Source organism: Vanellus vanellus (assembly GCF_965231255.1).
Source record: "Vanellus vanellus genome assembly, chromosome: 7".
NCBI lineage: Eukaryota > Metazoa > Chordata > Aves > Charadriiformes > Charadriidae > Vanellus > Vanellus vanellus.
The window spans coordinates 1,275,761-1,299,151 of record NC_138912.1 but is presented as its reverse complement, the minus strand read 5'-3'; the positions used below and the strand labels follow the sequence as shown (position 1 = coordinate 1,299,151).

Sequence of the window (23,391 nt, the reverse complement as noted above, 5' to 3'; positions counted from 1 at the left end):
GGAGGGGAAGGCAGCTTACTGCACCGGCTTGCTAAAACACCAAAATATGGAACCGATGCGAGCGGCTCAACATGTTTCAATACAGAACAATATTCGCTGCTAATTAATCAGCCTGGCAAACGAACCCAAACAGTACGGATCTCTTCCAGCACGCTGTCACTGAACCTCCGCCTCACTGGCGAAATACAAAGGCAACTTCCCGGTATTTTATACTTCGTAGGGCGAAGACCACGGGAAGAGGGCTCTGCTGTCACCCGCCCGGGCGCTCCTTTCCACCTAAGAAAGGAAGAAACCCTGCCAGCCAGCCATGAAGAATACCCCCATTCCAAATTTAAGGATGTACATTAGGGGCTTGAACATCGGTGGCGTTTTACTTCTTAACCTTTTCTATGAGACAACTGCTATTTCAAATTCCTACTGCAGCACCAAACCAGAGGGATTCAGCTTTACCACAAGCCATTTTCTGTCCTTTCCCAAGCACAAAGCTCAGCTTTTCTGTTAACAGCTGTGACATACCTGAGCTATGCAGATTAATGGAATTTATTTCACAAATATCGTTGTGCATAACTGAGTCTTAACGAGACGATGGATCAATTGCTCTTCTCTACTGACAGCTGTCTGCAGAGAGCCCACCAAATCCTTAAAGTTCGCAGCCAAAAGGCCAATTACCCATGAACTATGTTGGGTTGTGTGTATGTATACGCTGGGAGTGACTGGCCCTTTCATTCCAGAAGTCCACAACAAGTTGTGGAATAATCTGTCACAATCTTCTATAATCACAGACGGACTTTTCTTTCTTTAACAGTAATTTAGAGGATGAAATGCACTTTGCCGTCAAGGTTCAGATCGAGCAGGCCATTTTCAGCTGAATGGAATGCAACCCTTACTTTAGAAAATGGCTTATGCGTCTTTGGGAAGATGCATTAAAAAAAAAAAAAGAAAAAGTAAATACTTAATTATTTATATCCTACTGACCTGGTATCAGCTGAGGTGCCAACACCACTGCGGGAAGAGGCCTGGAGGCAGCAGCCGGCCTGGCTATAGCCATAGCCACTTGATTGGTCATTAACAGAGGCTTCTCATTTCCCTGGAAGAGCCTTGATTCCTCGGGATGTATCCACGCGGAATCCAGAGCAAATGCATTATTCAAGTATATCTGTCCAACACAAGTAAATAAAAGAATGTTAAGGCCCGAGATACAAAATACAGACATGAGAGTGAGAACGTGGTATCTTTAACTCCATTACAACACAGGTAGTACCTCAAGCTGGGGACAAACTTGCAAAAATAGATTGATTTCTGCTCCATCAGTGTTGCAGGCTGCGTTTAGCTGACCGTTTAAAAATTAACCGGCTTTTAACACAACTAATCAGCTGATGCAGCACCACAAAAAGAAAAGAATAGCTGAAGGCAATTGTGCCCAAACACAGCTACTCCAGCGCCGTCCACCCATCCTCTGCGATTCAGGGACCGCGCCGCCCGCCGGACTGCGGAGAGGGGAGGAGGGAGGGAAACGGGATGGAGTCTCAAAGCCGCGATTTCATTATTCGGGTAAGTGAACGTACAGATGTAGGTAACTGTGGGCGGGACGAGGGCACGGGACCCACACCCTGGCGCCGGGGAGGTGGCAGCGCTCGCGGTGACGCCACCGCTGTACCACAACATCCCTTTTGGGGATAAACAGCGGAGGTGCCAAGAAGACAGGGAGAATGGAAAACTCTCCTAATCACATGCCACAGTAAAATTAAAACATTCTACTTAACATAATAAAGATAAATATTAAGGATAGCTATATTAAAGAAGCTATATTAAAGATATCAAAGATATTTTAGTCTTTTTAAAACTTCAGAAAAGTGAAGCTGTGTAACCGCTGCAGTAGCCTCTTCCATTAACGGTCCCTTACAACATCCCTCCTCCGCGGGGTTTTTGCCTGACCTTTCACACCCCTTCGCAATTCACAAAAGCCATACCATTTTTCAGCTTATATACTTTAGCCTTAAAAATACTTCAACGTACCAAGATCAGACTTACTTTGCAGTTCGGTAGCCTTTTATCGATCCAGTTTTTCCCAGCGTGAGGCGGAACCGTAGCTGTGTACACAGGTGGAAAAACAGGAACAAATTCCACGCTTGAAGAAGGCGAAAATCCTATGACTGGAGAATGAGCTCCAAATATCCACTTAGGGGGAAAAAAAAAAAAAAAAAAAAACCAAAACCAAGATGACAAGTTAACAACAGGATTTCACCCTGAGTAAACTGATGCTTTTCACAATTTCCTAATTACATAAAAGATGAGTACGGAAGATTTCATACACATCTCTCCAGTCCAACAACCACTTGTGTTCCTTTAGGCATCACACGGTGAGCGACACATGGCACTGACATTACGAACCGCTTTAGAAAGCCACAAATCAGTAGCCTGGCAGTAAAACCAGCGCTTGGCTAATGGCTGCTACTCGCCAGGAACGCTCGGGTTTTCTCTGCTCAAACAGAATCTCACATGCAAAACAAAATTGCCACAGAAAGTGTTTTTAAAATTCGCCTCCAGGCAAACAAGAACCAAAAACAATGTCAGAAACCTATTTTCTCTTAACTTAAATTCGTTTGGCAAATGGGTTCCCACAGTAAAACCACCTCTGCAGTTTATTTAAGTGGTCTCACACTGGGGAATAATTGATGTTACTGTTTCATTAGACCCGGCACTACCAATCTCTCCCTCCCACTCACTCTGCTCCCAAACCACAAGAGACGCTCGTGCTCGAAAAAGCTGGAAATCTTCACATGAAATCGAGTGGGTACTACAGGGCTCACTCATATCTCTGTTTTATTTTCACTTCTTTCTTGTAAAAAATACAAAGAGAAGGCAAAACTGCGAGCGGAGCTTCCGACATAGCCGCCGCGACAGGACAAACGCTCGGGCCGAAACGCTTTACTATCTCAAGCTGCCTTCCGACAGCAATTAATAACTGAAATATTCATCAGGCAAAGCACTGACGAAGCAGATTGGTTCAAGTGACGTGACTCAAAACTTCAGTTTTTATGAATATTCAAAAAAAAAAAAAACACCCACCACCCAAACACTTGACGCTGCCTGGGACTGGTTTTCTCCCCTCCCGCTCTCTGCAGCACACGCACCCGCCGCCGCCGCCGCTCCCCGGCGGATGGAGCCGAGCCGAGCCCGGCCGGAGAGCCGGGCAGCCCCCCCAACACCCCCCACCCCCCTTCCGGCCCCCCCTCCCCCGGGGAAGCCCCCCGGCAGCTCTCCCAACCCGCCGCAAGCGCCGCACGGCGCCGGGGAGCGGAGCATCCCCCACCGCTCCGCTCCGTCCCGCCGCTCCCGGGGCTGCCGAGGGGCTGCGGACATCGCAAAGGAAACTTCTTCACCTCGTCCACCCCCACCCCCCCCCCGTACCTGCCCGTGGCGGAGCCGGTCGGCGGCGGGCAGCAGCGGCAGCAGCGGCTCGGCGGGGAGGCGCCAGCCCGGGGCGGCCCGCAGCAGGGCGGCGGCGGGGGGGGGCGCCGGCAGCAGCAGCGGCGGCGGAGGTGGTGGTGGTGGTGGAGGGGGGGGGACACCCCCGGCGGCGCCGACCCTGAGGAGCCCCGGGAGCACCCAGGCCCAGGGGGGCGGCGGGGGCTCGGCGGCGGCGGCGGCGGGGGGGAAGCAGAGGAGGGGCGGCGGCCGCCGGGCTGGGGGAGCCGGCAGCATCCTACATGGCACGGGGGGGGGGGGGGGGGGACGCGGCGGAGCCCCCCGCTCCGCACCGCTCCGCACCGCTCCGCTCCACTCCGCCGCCGAGTGAAACTCCGCTCCGCGGTCGGGCCCCGCCGGTAAAGCTCCGCCCGGCGTTGGGGGGGGAGAGGGGGGGGAGCGGGGCGGGGGCTGCGCTGGGGCCGCCCCCGGGGGAGGCGGGGGGGCACCCGGGAGCCGGGTTGGCCGCCCCCCCGCCGCGGGAGCGCCGCTCTGGCTGTGGTTCTGTGGGGATGGGGCGCGGGGGGGGGGGGAGAGGCTTTTCAGCATCGTAACCGCGTTAAGGTTTTCCACCAGCGGTTGTGGGGTCCCTCCGCTCAAGGAGGGGGGGGGGGGGGGACGACGGGGGATGTCGCCCCCGCCTTCGGGTGACTCACGGCTCCCACGGGGGGGCGGGGGGGGTTGGGAAGTGGGGGTCGGCGCTGTCGGACGCGCCGTCGAGGGGATGCGGAGCGGTGCGGAGATGGGCGCGGCGCCGCCGGGACGGGCGGAGCGGAGCGGAGCGGAGCGGAGCGGAGAGAGCGGCTCCGGGGGGACGGGCCGCAGCGTCGGGTTCAGCTGCCCCACGGACACCCCCTGGGATGGGGCCCTGCTCCTGCCTGCGGCAGAAATCGCACGGGTTTGCTCGCAGGCAGAAGGAGACGAGCCCAGTGCTGCTGCCGGGGAGAGGCGCTTCGGGAAGCGGGTGCCCAGCGCGGCACTGGGACCCCAGTGGGTACTGCCGTGGAGAAGGTGGGAAGAGTCCCACCGCCCGCGACACCACCACCGGCCCTCCCACGCACCCGCTGCTTCTGCCGGGCCGTGGAAGAAGCCGTCGGTGGCTCCTCATTAAAAATTAAGCCTTTGCCGGTGGGTCGCGGGGAACCCCCGGCAGTGGGGAGTGAGGCGTCCCACTTGGTGTATCCATTTGAGGGGAAACAAGCACCGGCCTCTGCACAAGCCGGAGAGCATCTCCCTCCTCTGGCCCAGGTCGAGCGGTCCCTGGGGTGAGCAACTTGTTTGCTTGCAGCCCGTGGGCTTATTTTTCCCCCCTTCTCCTCCGCCTTTCCGTGGCTCCGAGGAGAGAGGAGCCGAACAAGCCTCGTCTAGCTGCCGGCGGCGTCGCGCTCCGGCCTCTCCAGCAAACCCGGAATGAATAGCAGTGCAATGGGCTGAGCCTGAGCGCACAGAACGTACGGCTGCTTCGACTTGATGGTTTAAAATCATTGCTTACGTTTCCCTGCCAAACCACCGGCGCTGCTCCGGCTCTCCATCGCAGCGGCGCAGCAAGTGCTGCAGGAGGAGAAAAGGCAAATATCCCGCGGCACCGGTGCGGAGTTTGTGAATCGCCGCGGTCCCACACTGTCAGAGTCTAACGGAAAACTTATTACGTCGGGGTGACACGGCTGCACGGAGGCAAACCAGGGGCTCCTCCAAACTGCTCAGAAGAGAGTCAAAGGTCTCGGAAATTAATCTTTTCTCCTCGGCCACTCTAATTTTATTTGGCGTGCAGAGGAATTGGCTCTCCCGTGGCAGTGAGTAACCTTAGTATAGGTTTAATTCCCAAGAAATTTCGAAATCAAATTATGATGATCTGTGGATAAACACGAGATCAGGGAAACGCACTGCTTACAATTATCCTCAGAGGGGCACCGGGAAATACAGATTTGAGTAATGTACAAAGTGACGGAAATCGGATAAAGAGAAGATCACTTCTAAATGTTTTAGCGCTTGGCTATTTGTTAAACTCAAAACTCCCTTCCTGGTAATCATAAGTGAACAGAGAAACAGAAACATAATGACAACAACAAGAAAAAGCAACAAAAAACGCTTGTTTCCTATGAAACGCAGTGGTCCTCCAGCAGCCCATTTTAAATGTCATGGTTAATCTATAAAATACTGAAAATAACAACAAAATAGACCATTTTATTTCTATTAGTGGCTGAAGATTTATTTTGGGGCGGGAAAAGGTTGAAAGAGAATTGGAAGGAGTTCAGCTACTGTTTGTGCCCTTCGCACCCAGTGGTGTACCCCCCCCCCCCCACGCCTGGGCCCCCCCGCCGGTGGGTGGCGGACACTTACCGCCCCTTTCCTGAGGTGCCCAACACTGACACGACGACTTCTTCTAGTGCAGGTCCAGAGGAAAGATTGTTTCTTAGAGGACTTCGTTCCCTGTGTCGGACCCCCGACTGAGGTCAGCCCCGAGAATGACCCAAAGCCAACCCACATCCAGCGCCGGTGCGACTGTTCGTAGCACGAATCAGGGTTGGGGTGCAGACCGTCAAAACTGCTGATTGATAGATCAAAATCCCGGTCAGTCTTACTTAACACTTCCCTAACCTGCGGTGGGAAAGGCTGTGTGTGCAACGTGGCTTCGGAAAGTCGCCGCTCCCGCGGGTCAGCGGGGTCAGAGGAGGGTTTCTCTGCTGGAGAGCCGTGTCACAGCCCGCCTGAAGGACACACTCACGACCATCAGTGCTGTCCTGCTCACGCTCCCTTTTCCTACACTTCAAAAATAGTAATAAAATTATTGTTGCCTCCCTGCCTGGAGCTGGGGGGCTCTTGGGGGGTTCCCGGTCCGTGTGCGCAGCAGGTTGATGGCAGGCCCATACGCAAGAGGCTCATCGTGGTCTGAGCTCGGTGCTCCCACACTGCAGCCGGCGGGCGAGCGGTGACGGTGGGAGTGAGGGGTGACAGCAGGAGTGAGGGGTGACAGCGGGAGTGAGGAGTGACAGTGGGAACGAGGGGTGACAGTGGGAGTGAGGAGTGACAGCGGGAGTGAGGGGTGACAGTGGGAGTGAGGGTGACAGTGGGAGTGAGGGGTGACAGAGGGAACGAGGGGTGACAGTGGGAACGAGGGGTGTCGGCAGGAGGAAGGGGTAAGGGCGGGAGCAAGGGGTGATGGCGGAGCAAGGAGTGACAGTGGTAGCAAGGGGTGACAGCAGGAGATGGATGACAGCAGGAGTGAGGGGTGATGGCAGGAGCAAGGGATGATGAGCGAGGGGTGACAGCAGGAGTGAGGGGTGACAGCAGGAGTGAGGGGTGACAGCAGGAGTGACAGGTGATGGCAGGAGCGAGGGGTGATGGCAGGAGCGAGGGGTGACGGCAGGAGGCAGGGGTGACGGCAGGAGGCAGGGGCTACATCCCCACCAGCGCAGGCGACGCACACTGCCGGGGCTCTGCTTTTCCCGGCCAGCCCAGAGAGTGGCAGTGATGCCGAGGCCAGCGCCGGCGCGGAGACGAAGCCAAGGCGGCAGCGAGCGCTCGGGCAGCGAGCGCCATTGCTGGGCAGGAGCCCCGTGGGGCGCGGGGCAGGGGGCAGACCCCGCTCGCCCCGGCGGGGTGACGGCTGGGCGCTCGCTGGCTCTGGAGCCACACGAAGTGAAAAATTTGAGACAAAGTTTTCCCACTCCGGCCTCACTCCCCACCCTCGTACGCGCAGGATGTGCATCGTGCTCACCTGCAGGGCATGAGGTGGTCTCCCCTGAAGAATGAAGCGGCGTCTCGAACTCTCCTTACCACCGTTGCCCTCTCCAGAACGCGCAGTAGATGATTGCTCCGTTGTGGTCAGGGGCTGCCCTGAACACACGCCTCCCTCCTGCCCGGCCCCTGCGGCGTCTCCGTAGGGACAAGGCTGGCGGGATGTCCCCGCGTTCCAGCGAGAAGTAACGCGGGGCTGAGGAGTTCCCCGTGGAGCGTATTCCCGGCGCCCGTGGCAAACGCTCCCTCTGCTGCCGAACTCGTTACACGTTTCCGTGAGCCAAGGGGCATTTACCGGCGCAGTAAAACCTGATGTGCTCAAAATGGTGTATATCTCCGCAAGGATGGTACCGTAACACACTTGTCAGTTCAGCCACGGTCCCTCCCAGTCATCCCAGTCACACTCAAGGAGTCTCTCCCCAGTGCTGAGCGCTGGGCAAAACTCGTGACAGTGATGCGGGTGGGCTGGAGATGCCGGTGGTCGTCCGGGGCTACAGAATGGAAAGGAGAGGGGGGAGCAGAGACGTGGCAATAACCTATAAATATGCACGAAGGCTGCTGACAAGAAGAAGGGATTAATTAATGTCTGGTGGACAGAACAAGAAGCAGCAGTCCTAAATCGTAGCAAGAAAAATCTAGTTTGGGCCTTGGAAGAGTTTTTTTAAGGGTGAGAAAAGGCAGAGAAGGGCTGCGGTCTCCCCCAGCGCAGGTCGGGGAAGGGGCGAGGGAGCAGCCCAGCCCGCGCAGCGCAGCCCCAGCCCCGGGGGCTGCAACCGAACCGCAAAACCCTCTCGCGTCAGCAAAGGGGGGTCGTTCTCCACTTTTTCTGACAAAAGGGAGAGTTAAGAGAAAGGCCACGGTGAAAGAAAAGAGAAGTCTTTGGAGCATAACTTTTTTCAACTGTTGCAGCTTCAACTTGGAAGTGCTTTGGGGGGGGGGGGGGGGGGGGAAGGCACCTGAGACAGTCAGTCTCACATCTAGTGCACACATCAGCCCTCAAAGGCCACAAAGTGTACTTTAGGTAGCCAAAAAGCCATTTTAGCACTGGAATAAAAGGTTTAGAGCCGTTATCTTCATTTTTAAGTCTGAAAAATGGGTCTAAACAGTCAAAAGGGATCCCTTTCATTAACATCTAAATTACAGACTTTCCTTACTGATGACTTCACGCCGAGGTTGTCTTCTTGTGAGACAACATCAGGTAATGGCCAAACTTTCTGAAGGCAGTGCGCCAAACTGTTTTACAGACGAGGGGGTGTAACTCTCCGCTATAGCCCAGGAGCCATCCGTAGGGATAAATTTAATCTGGTGGGGTAAACGTGAGCAGAGCGGTCTCCCGTACCGTCATGTCAAACCCGTACACAGGTATCTCTGTAGCCGTGGTATCTGAGCGTACCGAGGCTGCCTGTAGCTGATAGCACCGACCAGAATCTCGGCAGCATTACACGCTTCAGCAAATTCCTAACGAATAAATCCCTCCCTGCGTCCGTGCGCTGCCTGCGGCGGGGGCCCGGGCAGTGGGGTTTGCAGCTCTCCCCGCCGGCGTCTGCCTCTCGGGTTAAACTGCTCATTTCATGCCACGCGGAGGGGCTGGAGCGAGAAAAGGGAATCTCCTCTGCCATCTTTCGGCATCTTGTGCTGTGTGAGAAAGCAAGCCTCAACACAAGCACTTGGTTTTCTTTCTTTTTTTTTTCTTTTTTTTCTTTTTTTTTTCTTTTTTCTTTTTTTTTCTTTTTTTTTTTTTTTTGAGGCACTAACACACCCGATTTGCTCTGTCACAGCAGCGCAGCAATCAGGAACCCCATCTGAGGAGCTCTTATTCCTTCCCAAGCAGAGCTGTCAAAATATCCGGCCAGACGAATGACCCGGCTAGCTGATTATTCTGTTGAGTTTTCTCATAACAACATAGACTAATAGTCTGTCCCTCGGGTTAATCCTTATCTCTGCATTAGTCATTTGTTTCCAACCGCAGCAAATAGCAGATATTTCAGAAATGTGTCAAATAAACCCACTATGCACCTAATTGCGCGATACCGCACTACGAAGGGGAATGAGCTCGAGTCCAGCTAGCGATCGGTTCTTAGTCTGTAGCACGAGGACTGAGCGTTCCCGCGTCTCCTGCGTCTCGCCGGCAGAATCACGGATGCTATTTTCATTCTCCCGTGCAGCTCATCCGAAGCTTTGACAAATCCCCCTTTTTGGAAGCGGTGGCTGCCCAGCAGTAGTCGCTCTATACCTGGAGAGAGGGCTCAAACCCCGCTGCCCAAACCCGCCGGGTTCCCGTGTGCTTTAGCCGCCAGTGCCTGTGCCGAGGAGGAGCTCCGTGGGAGTGGTGGACGGTGGACCAGATTCCACCGCTCCGCAGAGCACAAGTCGGTCCTCCGCTGAACAGAGTCCCCAGAGCAAACACACACATCAACCAAGAAATCCTGAAGTAAGATCACCTTTTGTTTCTATTCCTGTAATGTCAAATACCCCATCTCTGATCCGATTTTTGCTAAATTCCGTTGATTTCCCTGAGCCTTCTTTCAACCCCGGTAAGAGAAACCAAAGAAACAGGAGTCAAATCAATAGTAGCTTCAGTGCCATAAAAATCACTGCAGGAAAACCTGTGTGATGCTCAGCATCAGCCTTTCTAGGAGCCCTTGTGCAGTCTCCGGGGATGATGAGAAGCGCCTCGGGACAGCCGGCTCCCGGGGGGGCGCCCCCAGCTCTGGCAGGGGGTGATCCACGGCAAACCAGGTCGGACAGCCAGACGGGCACTGCCGGGCACCCAGAGGACATGGACACCCTGAGCTGCAGCAGGAGGCGGGCGAGGAGAATTAGAAATCACACAGCATTGGTTAAGCAAGGGGAGACGCTTCAGGAAACTGCAGAGAGGTTCATCTAAATTTCGTTGGGTTGAAGGGATCACCTTGGTTCACAAGCCCCGCGGTAAGAGGCTGCAGATATTGAAACGAGCCGGTATGAGAATGAGCGGTGGATGAGCATCCATCGGGATTTGGCCACGGTCTGGAGACCTGACAGAGTGGCTGAGGCCCTGCAGAAGGTCCTGTCACCCCGGGGGCCGTCCTGCAGGTCAGCACAGCCTCCGCCAGCCTGGGAGCAGGGCTGGCCTACAGCTCACAGGAGGGCGGGCGTAGAAAACCACCTCTGGGTGGGGAAAGGGATCCGTCCCCTGCCTGCCCCTGCGGCCATCAACACCTTCTGCTGGTGGGAATGAGTCCCTGTAATGCTGCTGGGGAGTTCTGGAGCTGCTCTGCCGTTGACACTTTTCCATTTCCAAGTTAGCCATTTGTCCCCTTTTCTGTCTTCAAACTTGCCAGCCTTCAGGTCTCTCGGTGGTCCCACCAGGACATTATGGCTAATCTTCACCTCGCTGGGCGCTAGATTAACCCAACGGCAGTTTGAGCGGCTGTCAGAGAAGGATGTGATTGCACAAAGATGATTAATTGGCAAGTTAAGCTGTAATACATTAATTTCCTTCTTGTTGTCTTCAATCAATTTGTTTTCTGATTTCTTATACAATATTCTTAAGGGGGTTTTATACAAAGATGGAGTTACTGAAACCAAAATTTCAAACTCTGGTTATTTAGGAAGGGAAAACAAATTAAAGGCCACTGCCCTTCAGTTACACGGTCAACTAAAAGCAGGAGCGTGGAGGGGACAGACAAATATCTCCTTCCAGGACTGCTGGGACATCTCAACCCGATTGCTAAAATCCTAATTTATTCTAATCATGTTGGACGCAGAAGTCAAACATGCCCTTTTTTCTTTCAAAACTGACCAACTAACGCATAGCCCAGAGTAAAGCTCTGCAGGGTTTTGCGTTTAGGAGGATCAGTTCAGGCAGCTAAGAGAAGAAACAGGAAGACGTTCAAACCAAGAGAAATATTAAAAAAAAAAAAATGGCATATTTTGTATGCTCATGGAAGAGAGTAAGTTGCTGGGAACATTTCCCTTTTGAATTGAAGACTAAAGAGCACACTCATTTGAGGCAAGATTTGCTTTTTAACTACTCAGAGGGAATGCATCTCCGTTGGGTTGAATTTTAACCCTCTTTGGTAGCCATTCCCGGTTCCACCCCACAGTGGTATAAACCCCCAGGGATGAAGATCTCGACCTCTGGCCACCCTTTGTCCCAGAGCACTCTTGAGAGCACCCACAGCTCCTTTTGGTCAGGGCTTTCTTTAATAGACTCCAAAAAGTTTCCACGCCAGTTTGGGACCGAGCAATCCATAGGTGCACCAACCCGTCTCCCCTCTACATCCAGACAGAGAGGTGAGGGTGGCTAAAACCCCTACGAGAGGAGTCCTCTCTATGGGCTTCGTGTGATACAGTCAGGGCAGCGATGCTGCACCATCTGTCAGTTTGCGAAGTTTAGAAGCGCAGTAGCTGCTTTTGGCAAAGCATTACATGAAGGGAACAGAGCTTCTCCCGGATCTCAGGGAACAGATGTGAGAAGCCCTCTCCCAGCCACGTACGATCACCTCCTCCCAAGTACAAGCATTGCCAAAGCAAGTGTGTTGACCCAGTGCTGATCCACGTGCTCAAGAGGGGCCCGAGGGGCTTTCCGTAGGAGACACTCCTGGTGGGCATTGCGGACTATGAGTTTCCTTGTTCCCTCCCATCTCACAGAGCCTACAGATTGTCTAGAAGAAACCTGTGGCTCTCAGAGGAGACATAGTGCAGAAAGGTGGACTTCTCAGAGTCAGATTTGCACCTTCTTCATCCTCTAAAATACTGAGGCACATGCTTAGGATTGAGGGTTTGAGGAGAAGATGTTGGATTGCAGCTGGTACACCCCAGGTGAGAATCAGTAGGGGTCTTTTATTTTTAACCTTTCAAAAGAGAGATGCTCTCCCAATTTGCGTTCTTCGGCCATCACTGAAAGCCTGGAGATCTGGTCTCTGCATCACCACGTCTCATGCATTTCGGGTACCTCAGGTAGCTAGGAAGAAGTTTTGAGCATTCCAGGTTCTCAGTGAAGTCAGAGCAATGAATTCACTCACAATAACTTGCTTGGAAATTAACTGTTTCATGTATTTCAGCAAATATGTTTGTGATAAGCTCAAAACCTCCAGCTAGTCAAAAAGCTGTGGATTCCAAAACAACAAACAACAGATGGTGCCATCTCGCATCTACCTACTACTCTAAAGAGATACTTGATGGATAGTCACACGGAGCGCCTTGTAGAAAGACTAACAGGCGGGTTTATAGTATAGAGATTCAAGTATTTTCGGTGCCCACGAGTAGCTAGTTTATCAATAAAAGGTGAAGAGCAGCACTCAGCTCTGCACACTCCATAGCAGGGCAGGCAGAGGCTACCGCAGTCCGGCGAAACAGTCTGTCACGCGCTCAACAACTTTTTATTTACTCTCCAAAGCAAGTCGCATTTCGTCCCGGAGGGATAAAAAATTGTCCTCTTCTCACTGCATTTTAACACTGTGGTTTGCGTGGAAGTTGGAAGAAGATGAGTCTTCGTATCAGTTCTTACAGTCCTAAACAAACATTTGTTATTGCCTAATCTCCAGTTTAGGAAAGACCAGTTTTCCAGAAGAGGCATGGGAGCAATACTGCATTAACTGATAAGACATCAGACAGCGGAACAGCCCCCACAGCTTATCTGATAGTCACAAGGCCCTTCTGAAACCTGCTTTACTCGAACTCAGTGGTGGACCTCGGACACGACAGGAACCATCGGAACAGCTCCGAAACGCAGGTAACATCAGAGAGCAACAAAAAGCGTGGTCAGCTTTGCAGTGGGCTGGAAACAGTCGTTCACCACATCGTGTCTCGAGGAAAGTCTTCAAAACTGCCCACAGGATGCAATTTTCTGCCTCGGAGCTGCTGTTTCCAGCACGCACAGCGACCGCTGGTCCTCGAAGGATGGCGGTGCCATCCACCAGACAAGGAGGCGGCTTCTGGGAGCAGCCGTGACGCCCCACGGGAACGTTCTGGATGCCAAGTGGGAGTGTTTGAAAGGTGCTGCACCCACCCACCACACTACTGTTGTGCACAACACGCACCAAATCCGTTGGGGAAGAGACAGTAATGTTTCATGCCAAGGACAGACTTTTCCTGAGGCACCTAATTACCATCAGCCCACGCGCTATTTTCACAAATTGCTTCGAAGGGTTTACTGCGAAGGCAGCGTTAGGAGACAGTTGGTTACGCTGAACTCGGGTTATTTAAAATACATGAGGGGAGGGAGGGCGAGTCGTGGGCACTCTGGTCTCCGGGGAAGGTGGAAAATCATTACTACCTCTACTTTGTACACATTATTCCAAGGTGCAAATACATGTTTTTAGCTTCTTAATTGTTTTACCTCCCCATGTTAACACGGTTATGTCAAAGCTCATTGCAAGTTTAAAACTTCGCTTTATCAGCCGAGCAATTTCATTTTTATGAGCTTTGTCCTCATTGTAGTAACTTTAATACACTTTCATTACCTAATTATTTCTCTTCCCAGACTACTGCTCTTAAATAACATCACTATTATTCTGGATTCAGTGGTGGAGACACCATACCAGGTCACATACGTCTCTCCAAAACCATTTTGGGAACCAAATGTGGAAAAATGAGTGTCAAGTTACAAAAAAAAAAAATGTACCAAGAACTAATTATTCCATCTGGAAACCTTCGGCTTTGATTTCTCCAACATTAAATCCCCCGGTACCGTTCTTCAGTCACTCAGCTGTGATGGGTTCTGCTCCCCTCCCAGAAGAACATTTCTCAGCACTTTGCAGAACAGAGCTCTCCCGGTCTCTCCTTATTGCAGGTCCTTTTGCTCGCTGCCTAATTACCCATTTCGGGGATGATTTTACTTTGCCGTTGGCTGTTAGCTTAGGCCATTCATTCCACCCCCAGTCCATTCTCCTGCCCTCCGGGATGCTGGCTGGCGAGCCTATGGGCATTTTGCCCCCCCCACGTCTGGCGAGAAAGGCAGGGACGTCCTCGCAGCGGCACAGCCGCCGTCCTCTGCAGGCGGCTTGGGGCTGGATAAAAGGCGTCTGTTTTTCATACGCACTGAACTGCTCAGTCGCTCGCTTAGGAACTAGGTGGAACACAAAACCATCCTGAAAACAACATGGAAATCCCTGCCCCCGAGCTGGGCTGTGCGGCTGTGCGGGGGGGGGGGGGGGGGGGGGGGGCACACGAGCCCCGGAGGAGAAGCAGGGTCTGGGGTCTGCCAGAAACCTCCAGCGCCTGGAAGTCCTCCGGCTAAAACCAAAACCCAGTCCAAGCTTCTCTAGGAAGCGCTAAGCTCCCAGCTATTCCAGCAGATACCAGCGCATCGTGAGCAGGTCATAGCATCATAGAATGGTTTGGGTTGGAAGAGACATTAAAGACCATCCAGTGCCACCCCCCTGCCCTGGGCAGGGCCACCTCCCCCCAGCCCAGGTCGCTCCCAGCCCCGTCCAACCCGGCCTTGAACACCTCCAGGGATGGGGCAGCCACAGCTTCTCGGGGCACCCTGCGCCAGGGGCTCACCGCCCACACAGGCAAGAATTTCTTCCTCAGATCTCATCCCAATCTACCTTTTTCCAGCCATTCCCCCTCGTCCTCTCACTCCATGCCCTTGTAAAAAGTCCCTCCCCATCTCTCCTGGAGCCCCTTTAGGCACTGGAAGGGGCTCTGAGGTCTCCCCGGAGCCTTCTCTTCTCCAGGCTGACCCCCCCACCTCTCCCAGCCTGTCCTCCCAGCAGAGGGGCTCCAGCCCTCCCAGCATCTCCAGGGCCTCCTCTGGCCCCGCTCCAACAGGGCCGATGTCTCAGTTTGGGTTTTGGGGTAGGAGTCAGCCCTTGGGTAGCCACCTCAGAGGAGCAGTTGTGCTCCATCCCCAAAAGGAGCAGAGCATCCCCCTGGCACCCCCATCCCGGGGTGTGCAGCTCAGACCAACAACGCAACGTACAGCAACAACAGCCCACAGCTTCCCCCGACTCTGGTGAGGAGCCCTAAAGGAGGAGAAGGAGGAGGAGGAAGAGAAGGAGGAGGAAGAAGAGGAGATGATGCTGGGGAGGGTTCAGGAGGCTTCATTCAACCTGTGTCTTTGATCCTGTTCCCAGCACTGGTGTGGGAATGGGTGAGGGGGCGGCAGGCGATGGCATGTGCCGCTGACACCATCACTGACGGAGCTGTGGCTTTCAGCCTGTACATTGAGCACAGAAAACACTATAAAAAGTTATTTTCATATTTCGTAAGAAGCAGTTCGTTGCTTGGAAGGAACCTGTTCTAAAAACCACACAAATTATTAAACCATCTTGTAAAACAGCCAAACACGAATTTCCAGCTCGAAGGTGCCGCTGATGCTCCCGCCCGCCTGCAGAGAGCCACACGCAGGTGGGCACGGTGTCACCGACCCGAGTTAAGGGGAGAAAGTGCTCAACGCAGTCCAAAAGGCAAGAGTGGGAAAGGTTATGGAAAGTGGTGGGGTAGTTCTATTGCTCCTTTTTTACTAGTTTTTTAATAAGCAAATTCCCATGAAAAATAAGAAAAATAATTTCTTGTACACTTTCGCTTGCAATTTCTAGTGGTGCAACATCCCACTACATGACATTGACACGAGTAGCAAATACAAAAAAGTATTCCCATCACTCAAGATCAGGCTGTAGAAGATCATCCCGTGCCTCAGCGTTGCCGTATTTCTCTGGGCCCGTGCCAGCAGCCCCCCTCTCCTTCCCGGCCTCTGAGGTTTGCTCAAGCTGGTTTTAACTTTGGCTTTCAGGTCTGTTTTTCCCCTCTCAGACAATTAGGCTGATCCCACTCATTTCAAAATCCTAAAATACATTTTTGGGTTGGTTTGCTGCTGTTGAATTCCAAAGGCTAGCTGAAAAACATCTTCCCTCTTTATTTCCCTGACACTTTGGTCAATAAAAAAAAAAAAAAAAACCACGAAAAAAAAACAAACAAAAAAATCCCTTCAAGGACTGATTTTATCTCTGTCCACAGTAGGTAAATGCATGCTGTCTTCTCTCCAGAGATCTCTAAGCTGTGCATTTCTGTCTTTGGCTGGAGCATTACCAGCATCATCACTTATTTATGTTTTGCTCAGCTGAAGAGGACAACACCTCCGGTGTTAAAAGGAAATACCGGAGGGCAGAAGCAAGCATTATTTTCTCTCTTGCCTTCTTCCCTTCATTGCAGCCAGGGACTCCCTCTGATCCGTGCTTTCTTCTCTCCATGCGGTGCTCTGGGGAAGGAGGGCTCCACAAAGAGCACACGCTCCCACGGCTGGGGCAGATGCACTTGCTGGTTTAAGGCGGTGTTCCCTGCTGATGCTTCTTCAGGATGTGTCATTCGTGTCACAAGCTCAATTTGTGTTTTGTTTGCCGCTTGAAGAAATCATTTTGTTGAATAATAATCTTCCTTGTGCGAGAACTCCTATTTTCAAAACGGTCTGTGGAGCGGCTCCTCTCTTAATGAGTTTTCCTACGGGCTATGAGCTGACATCAAGAACCTTCTTCACTTGGCTTCTTTTGCAGAAGGATTCATTGCAGATGCCACAGTCAGCTGTCAGGTGCAGAAGGAAGCAAAACTGCCCCAGAGACGTATAGCCTTGCAAGATGAACTGAACGTGAGCGCGTTTGAGATCACCCACGGAGACATCTCCTAACCAAGCCCCAGCTCCGGGTTTGGAAGATCTCACAACACTACATTTTAAGAGCGCTTCTGCCGCTCGCTGGGGGAGCTGGCGGGGGCTGGAGTTCTGCTGCGCAAAAGCACAAAGCCCACGTACCGCTTAACCTGACCTTGCAGGACTAAAGAGGACCAAGTGACATGGTGCTTTGGGCTGGCGACTGGCACCAGAAGAACAGGAATCCTCATCATACGCCTTCGGAGTGCCATAAATACCCACTCTATTTGTCGGAATAGCCAGTGGTGCCTCCTGCGATGGCCACCTGCTTGACGTCTCTTACTCTCTGTTCATTTGTCCTTATCTGTCTTAAGATGTTCAGGAAAAAAGGACTCATTACACCGCTCTAAAAATAACACTGTTGGTTCTCATGTCAAAACCACACACCGACAATGACTTTGCACTAGTTATGGTTACAGGTGGATATTTGGGGATTTTTATTTAACACAATTAGAGAAGATATTTGGCTGTTTCATCTTTCATAAAATCATCTACTTTTTTTTCCCCTTCTGGTTGATAGACCTGATCAGAGTACTTAAAAAAGAAGAAAACAGCCGAAACCAGGAGTTGCCGTAACATCCTTTCTCCCACCCTTGGAGCACGTGTACTTTTGTTTCTGGAGTCTTGGTAGCAATATGACAGAAGTCCATTACTTTGCTTCTGAACACTTAACTTCTGCTACGCCAGATATACTGTGTAAATTATAAATACGCATCCAGCTTACCTAAAAAAAAAAATAATATTTTGACCCAAAGTATTTCTACCTAATCTTTATCATTAAACTGGTCATTACTACATTCAAATCTGTTCCTTTCATTCAAGTAATAATGTTCTTTGTTATTTCATCCATCCATAATGGCGTTTTCCTAACTTTTTTTTTTGTAAGGTTAGCTCTTAGAAAACATTCAAATACATTTTAAAGAAATACATAAAAAAATGTCATTGAGACAGAATCCCAAATTATTTCTTCCTTCTCCTGTAGGAAAAGGAATGGTTATTTTTAATGTACAAATGGATATGATCTTAAATTTTTCTAAGAAGATGAGAAGACAGAAGGAAAGACAGGGACAGAGAGGAGAATTTCTAAGCAGCTTTAAAAAAAAAAATCAGTTAACGCAGGTTTTTGGAAGGAATACACATCTAACCATCTTGGTATTGCTCATTAAAAAAATGTTTTAAAAAAAATCACTATTACTGCTCAGTAAAGACTTGTGATCGACCTTGTAAAGCAGTTTAATTCACCAGACACCTTGAGGATTGCTAATTTAAGACAAGAGTAAAACGTCTTACATTACAAAACAAACCAACAAAAGGACACCGTGCCTGGCACAGCCGCGGACCTGTTGTGCCTTTCTTCTGCAAAAGGACAGCTGGAGGTGGGGAAAACTGTCCACTTCGGGCTTGGGCTTTAAGGGAGAATAATAATGACTGAAATCCTCTCTTCTTATTAGAAAATTCCTCCACTCTGTTTAATTTAAAAATAGCCTAAGCAACTGCTGGTAGCGCTATTCTACCAGGGAGGGAAAAAAAAAAACTAAGTTTCTTTTTAGGATATTTTTGAGCTGACGAAAACTGAAAGAAAAAGTACTTTAATGAAAGCAAAGCTCAACTGACAAGCAAGCTCCTAAAGGGAAAAAGTAATCAATTCAAGAGGGTCCTGCTGGTAGATGGCAATTACATTTTCCACAGTACTACTTCTCGGTAATTGAGTTCTGCGTGTCTCTTGTTGTCACCCCAGTAAAAGTAGGGGGGAAGGTCCCTGAGCTCATCACAGTCGTCTGTGCGTTGGTTTGGGGTTCAGTTGTTGCCTATTTGTTGGGGTTTTCTTAAGGTCCTTCACAAGTTCTTCATGGGGTCTTTCAGGGAAAACTATACATGTAAAAACGACAAATATACTAACGGCCCTGTTAGACCATGCTGGGGTAGGGGGGGGGGGGAATTGGTGGAAGGGGCTGAACTGGATTCCCCAGTAACTTTCTAAAGAAAAAAAAGCCCAAAGACAAATATTTCTAAGCGACTTCGCCAACCTTTTTGATAATACAGTTAGCAGACCATGAGAGTTCAATGCTATTCCTAAAGGGTTATTTATCCACTTAGATAATGACATGATGAACTTTGTGGCCTGCCCTCTCCTAAGCTCTCCCATTAAAAATCCTTCCATGTTTATGGTAGTGAGCCAGCAGAACTCAAAAAGTTTCTCAGCAGGTGGGGAAAGCATAATGTTTCCAGCACAAGCTGCCACTTGCCATAGGTGAAGGTTCCAGTACCTTCCAGCCCCTAAAGGGGCTCCAGGAGAGCTGGGGAGGGACTTTTTACAAGGGCACGGAGTGATAGGACGAGGGGGAATGGCTTCAAACGGGAAGAGGGGAAATTTAGAATAGACATCAGGAAGAAATTTTCCCCTGTGCGGGCGGTGAGCCCCTGGCGCAGGGTGCCCCGAGGAGCTGTGGCTGCCCCATCCCTGGAGGGGTTCAAGGCCGGGTTGGACGGGGCTGGGAGCACCCTGGGCTGGGGGGAGGTGGCCCTGCCCGGGGCAGGGGGTGGGAACTGGGTGGTCTTCAAGTTCCTTTCCAACCTAAACCATTCTATGATTCTTTCTCTCTGAGCTAAATGAAGCAGCTCTTTCACTAACCAATTAAAAATAAATAAATAAAATTACTCCCTCCCCACCCAGACAGGAGCATCATCCCTCAAGCTGCACCCAACGCGAGCCAGCACGGCTGCTGAGCCGGAGGCCTCCCTGCCGGGGCCTGGACGAGAGAATTCCTGCCCAGCACCGGCCCCAGAGCCCAGGCCGGCACGCAGGACCTCGGCCCTCGCCCCCTCATGGAGGTCCCCAGCGCAGAGACAAGTGGCGGTACCCGTCTCCAGGCACGGGGGAAGCTGCACAGGCCTGTCTGTCCTGCATCACCAAGCGATGCAACTTCTATATCTAACTGGCCCCTGCGTATCTGAGCAGTCTCAACCGAGTGGTAGATATTTAATATCACAGCACTTCAACAAACAGTTACCCATACATTTTAAAAATTTCTCAAAATGTCAGTGCTATTTTTACACTCCTCTGCGATCCCTCTGAATTTTGCTGTTACTCTCTTATGTCACTTTCTTATTTTACTCTAAGTCTGTCAGTTATCTTTCCTTTGGTACAAGCGGGGAAGGTGTCCCTGGCTGTCACCCCGTGAGTGATGCTGCTTTCCGTCTCTCCTCTCAGCTCGAGTTCCAGCAGCCCAGTCCAGACCACAGCCCAGCTCACACTGCACCCCTGAGGCCTTATTTTATTCTCACCTCCCTTTACTCTACATTAGACACCTTAAAAAAGATAGAAAGTCTTCTATTTGTCAGTCTTGACAAATAAATGGTCAGTCTTTTAACTGGCTCCTTTTCATTCTCTAGGAGATTTACAGACACCCAAACATTTAACCACAACCGGGTTTGGTTCCCCAAATCTCCTCTGAGACTTTATCAGCGAGGGGCAGCTCCTTCGGCTCCCGGTCCGTCGTAAAGCCCAGGCTCTGCCCGAGCGGGACCTGCTGCCCTGCGGGGAGCACGCGGGGTTTTATGCCAGAGCTGAGCACGATCCTGCAGGAATGGCAGAGAAAACCCCCACACGCCAAACAGCAACAAAATCCCCACCGATCCCGTGGCAGGGAAACGTAGTATTTCACACAGCTCCACTTAAAACCTGGAACATTAATGCATTATCAAACTCTCCACTTTGTTCAGCTTCTGTAGCAAAAACTGCCAGAAGCGCAGAACATTTCATGCTTTCATCTCCCAGAAATAATTTGACAGTACTTGAAGATTTGATCGCTCTGATTACGTTATTATTGTTTGTTGAATACCAATAATAGCAGGTTTAAAAAGAAAAATTTCTCTCCACTACTTGCTTTGTGGCAGTGAGCTGTGCTGTGAGGGGTAGACCTGGCGTTTCTCCTGCCTTCCCAAAGCTGGTGTTGGCAAGTGTGAGCCCACGGGACAGAGGCGAGCAGGAGGATCTCCCACGAGCTCCCCCGAGCCGCGGGGGGCACCGACATGGAGCCAGAGCCCATCCACGGAGCAAGTGCCGCTGGCTCCCACGGCGGAGCATCCCACGGCGGAGCATCCCGCAGCATCAGTGTTGCGCTTTATGCCAGTGGGCTCCGCTCCACCCAACTTTCCTCCATGCACTTCACACACCGAGCAAGTCTGCCAAGTTGTGTTTTGGGTTTGTTTTTTTGTTTTTTTTTTTTCCCATCTACTAGAAAGTCTTCCAAGCCATTAATTTTAAAGAAATTGGCTGTTTCCTGCAGAAAAACGTGATGTGCCTGATTAGTCTCTAGATCCCTCATATCAGGTCTTTGTCATTAGGCAGCTTTCTTCCGTATGCACCACTTACTCCAGTAATCAGATAAAATCGCCAAGCCGTGGCGTTGGGGTAGAGCGCTGTTCTCTGGCTGCGGAGCTGAGGTGCCAGTGAAGGGCGCTGATGGGTGTAACAGTGCTCGCGGTGTTACCAGCGGTATTTATGTAGCCCGTGAATGCTCTGTTCCCCCTGGGGGCTCTGCATACAGGGCTGGGAAATCATCTCTTTTTAGTAGTGGGGCTTTTAACTACGTTTCTCAAATGGCTGCGTTTCTCAACGACCCAGCCCAGACCTCAGGGTGCGTTAGAGACAGTTGGAAGGGAAGGATGGAGCTCGGGACCCGATCAGCCAGTCCCCCAGGGGGGATTCTCCTAGAAATGTCTCGGCTCCTATGGCAAACATTCATGCTTCCGAAACATAAGAGCAAACAGAAGAGAGCCCTTTAAGAGGGGCAGGAGATGACAACTGGTTCATGTAACTGTGACCCAACTGTCCGTCTCTGGGCAGGGTGTACGAGTGGTGTGGTGGTATCAGGTCTCTGGAGAAACAGTTCTGTATGCAAATAGCAGCACAGCACAGGAGCGAAAACGGGTGTATCTGTTTTGCTCCCAAACGAGCACTCAGGACATCATCTATTCTTTAATTTGGGTGTGCGCCTTAACAACTTAGAGCATCTCTTTAGACGAATGAGTGCTTCTCAGGGACTGGAGCTCGCTGTTCTGCTCCCTGTCAGATGGCTCTGGAGCTGCTCCATCTCCTTTTCTCCGTCAGCTACACACGAGTTCGTGCTTGCCCGGCTTCTGTGGCGGGTCTCAGGTTTGCCTCTGGTGTCACGAGTACAGTCACACGAGTGGAGTCCTTGGAGGATTTTCTGCCTGATTACTGGTGCACATCTGGATGCTTCGGACCTGGGGGACTGACCAGAGGAGCTCACTCCCGGTGCCCAGAGGTACAAGTCCAAATCCCTGTCGGAGGCAGTCAGGCCGGAGCGGGGTATTTGCCAGCCCGACCCGGGCTGCAGACAGAAGGGGGAGCTGCCCCCATCCCCCCGAGGAGCGCCGGGAGGAGCGGGGGGCACAGCACACCCCACGGCATGCAGGCAACACCGGGAGGGGTTTAGGAACAAAACGAAGGATCTACCTTAAAATAGTCAAGTTTTGAGTCCTCGTAGTCACGCAATTCACTGGCTCAGCAAGGTCAGCAATTAAGCTCTGGAAAACAAAACCCTGACTTCAGAGGCTCCCCTGCTCCAGAAGACAGCGTTCCAGACACGGATCACTGCATTTGCAGAGGTCTAACAGGTCTTTTCAGGTTGACACATTTAGTTTTGAAGTGAAGAAGTTATTAGCAATAGGTTACTGTACACAGCGTCTCTTTTAGAGTCTGTCTCACCGCTGTAAGTGGGAAAAAATATTGCACTAGACCAGAACGGTAATGACAACAGGAAAAAAAAAAAAAAGTTATTTTCATTTCTAAGTAGTCACTCTAAACAGTATAGACTTGTGTTGGGATCTTCCCGGAAAGAACTGCCAAATCACAAGATCTGATCAAACTGCTAGCCCTAACAGATGACAACGGGGGCTGCTGCTCGGCTGGTGGTGGAACACAAAGTTGTGTCAATTAGATAACTTTTGAAGCGACCTCTGGAATGGGAAGCCACCCCTCCCCCGAGCATTGCGTCCCAGGGCAGCAGGACCCTCCGGCAGGTCGGCGCAGGTCCCCGGTCCCCCCCCCGAGCTGCCCCCAGCACTAACACAGGGCGACGTGGGACGAGACCCACAGCCTGCGCAGGCAGAGCTGCCCTGCTCCCCCCGCCGGCACTGCCGCCTGCCCTCACCCCCGGGCGACACACTTCTGCAAAAGTTTAAGAAAAGTTCAGTGAGCATTTCCTTTCCATTACTGATCCATGATATGGGTACAGAGGAGGCCCCGGAGCTGCTGGGAGGGCTGGAGCCCCTCTGCTGGGAGGACAGGCTGGGAGAGGTGGGGGGGTCAGCCTGGAGAAGAGAAGGCTCCGGGGAGACCTCAGAGCCCCTTCCAGTGCCTAAAGGGGCTCCAGGAGAGCTGGGGGGGGACTTTGTAAAAAGGCATGTAGGAATAGGACGAGGGGGAATGGCTGGAAAAAGGTAGATTGAGATGAGATATGAGGAAGAAATTGTTGCCTGTGGGGGCGGTGAGCCCCTGGCGCAGGGTGCCCCGAGGAGCTGTG

The 23,391-nt window shown here is 51.8% G+C and overlaps 1 protein-coding gene across 1 annotated transcript in view; it reads right to left on the bottom strand.

The window, feature by feature from the left end:
* TCERG1L (transcription elongation regulator 1 like) overlaps nucleotides 1–3,705 on the bottom strand; it is a gene marked incomplete at both ends in the record, with an annotated part of 100,635 nt that extends 96,930 nt beyond the window's left edge. Inside the window, 3 exons of the mRNA XM_082486561.1 lie at nucleotides 976–1,156; nucleotides 2,032–2,178; nucleotides 3,412–3,705. Of these exons, the coding sequence (XP_082342687.1) occupies nucleotides 976–1,156; nucleotides 2,032–2,178; nucleotides 3,412–3,705 (622 nt within the window). The remainder of the gene's footprint in view (nucleotides 1–975; nucleotides 1,157–2,031; nucleotides 2,179–3,411) is intronic.
* Nucleotides 3,706–23,391: the final 19,686 nt, after the last annotated feature.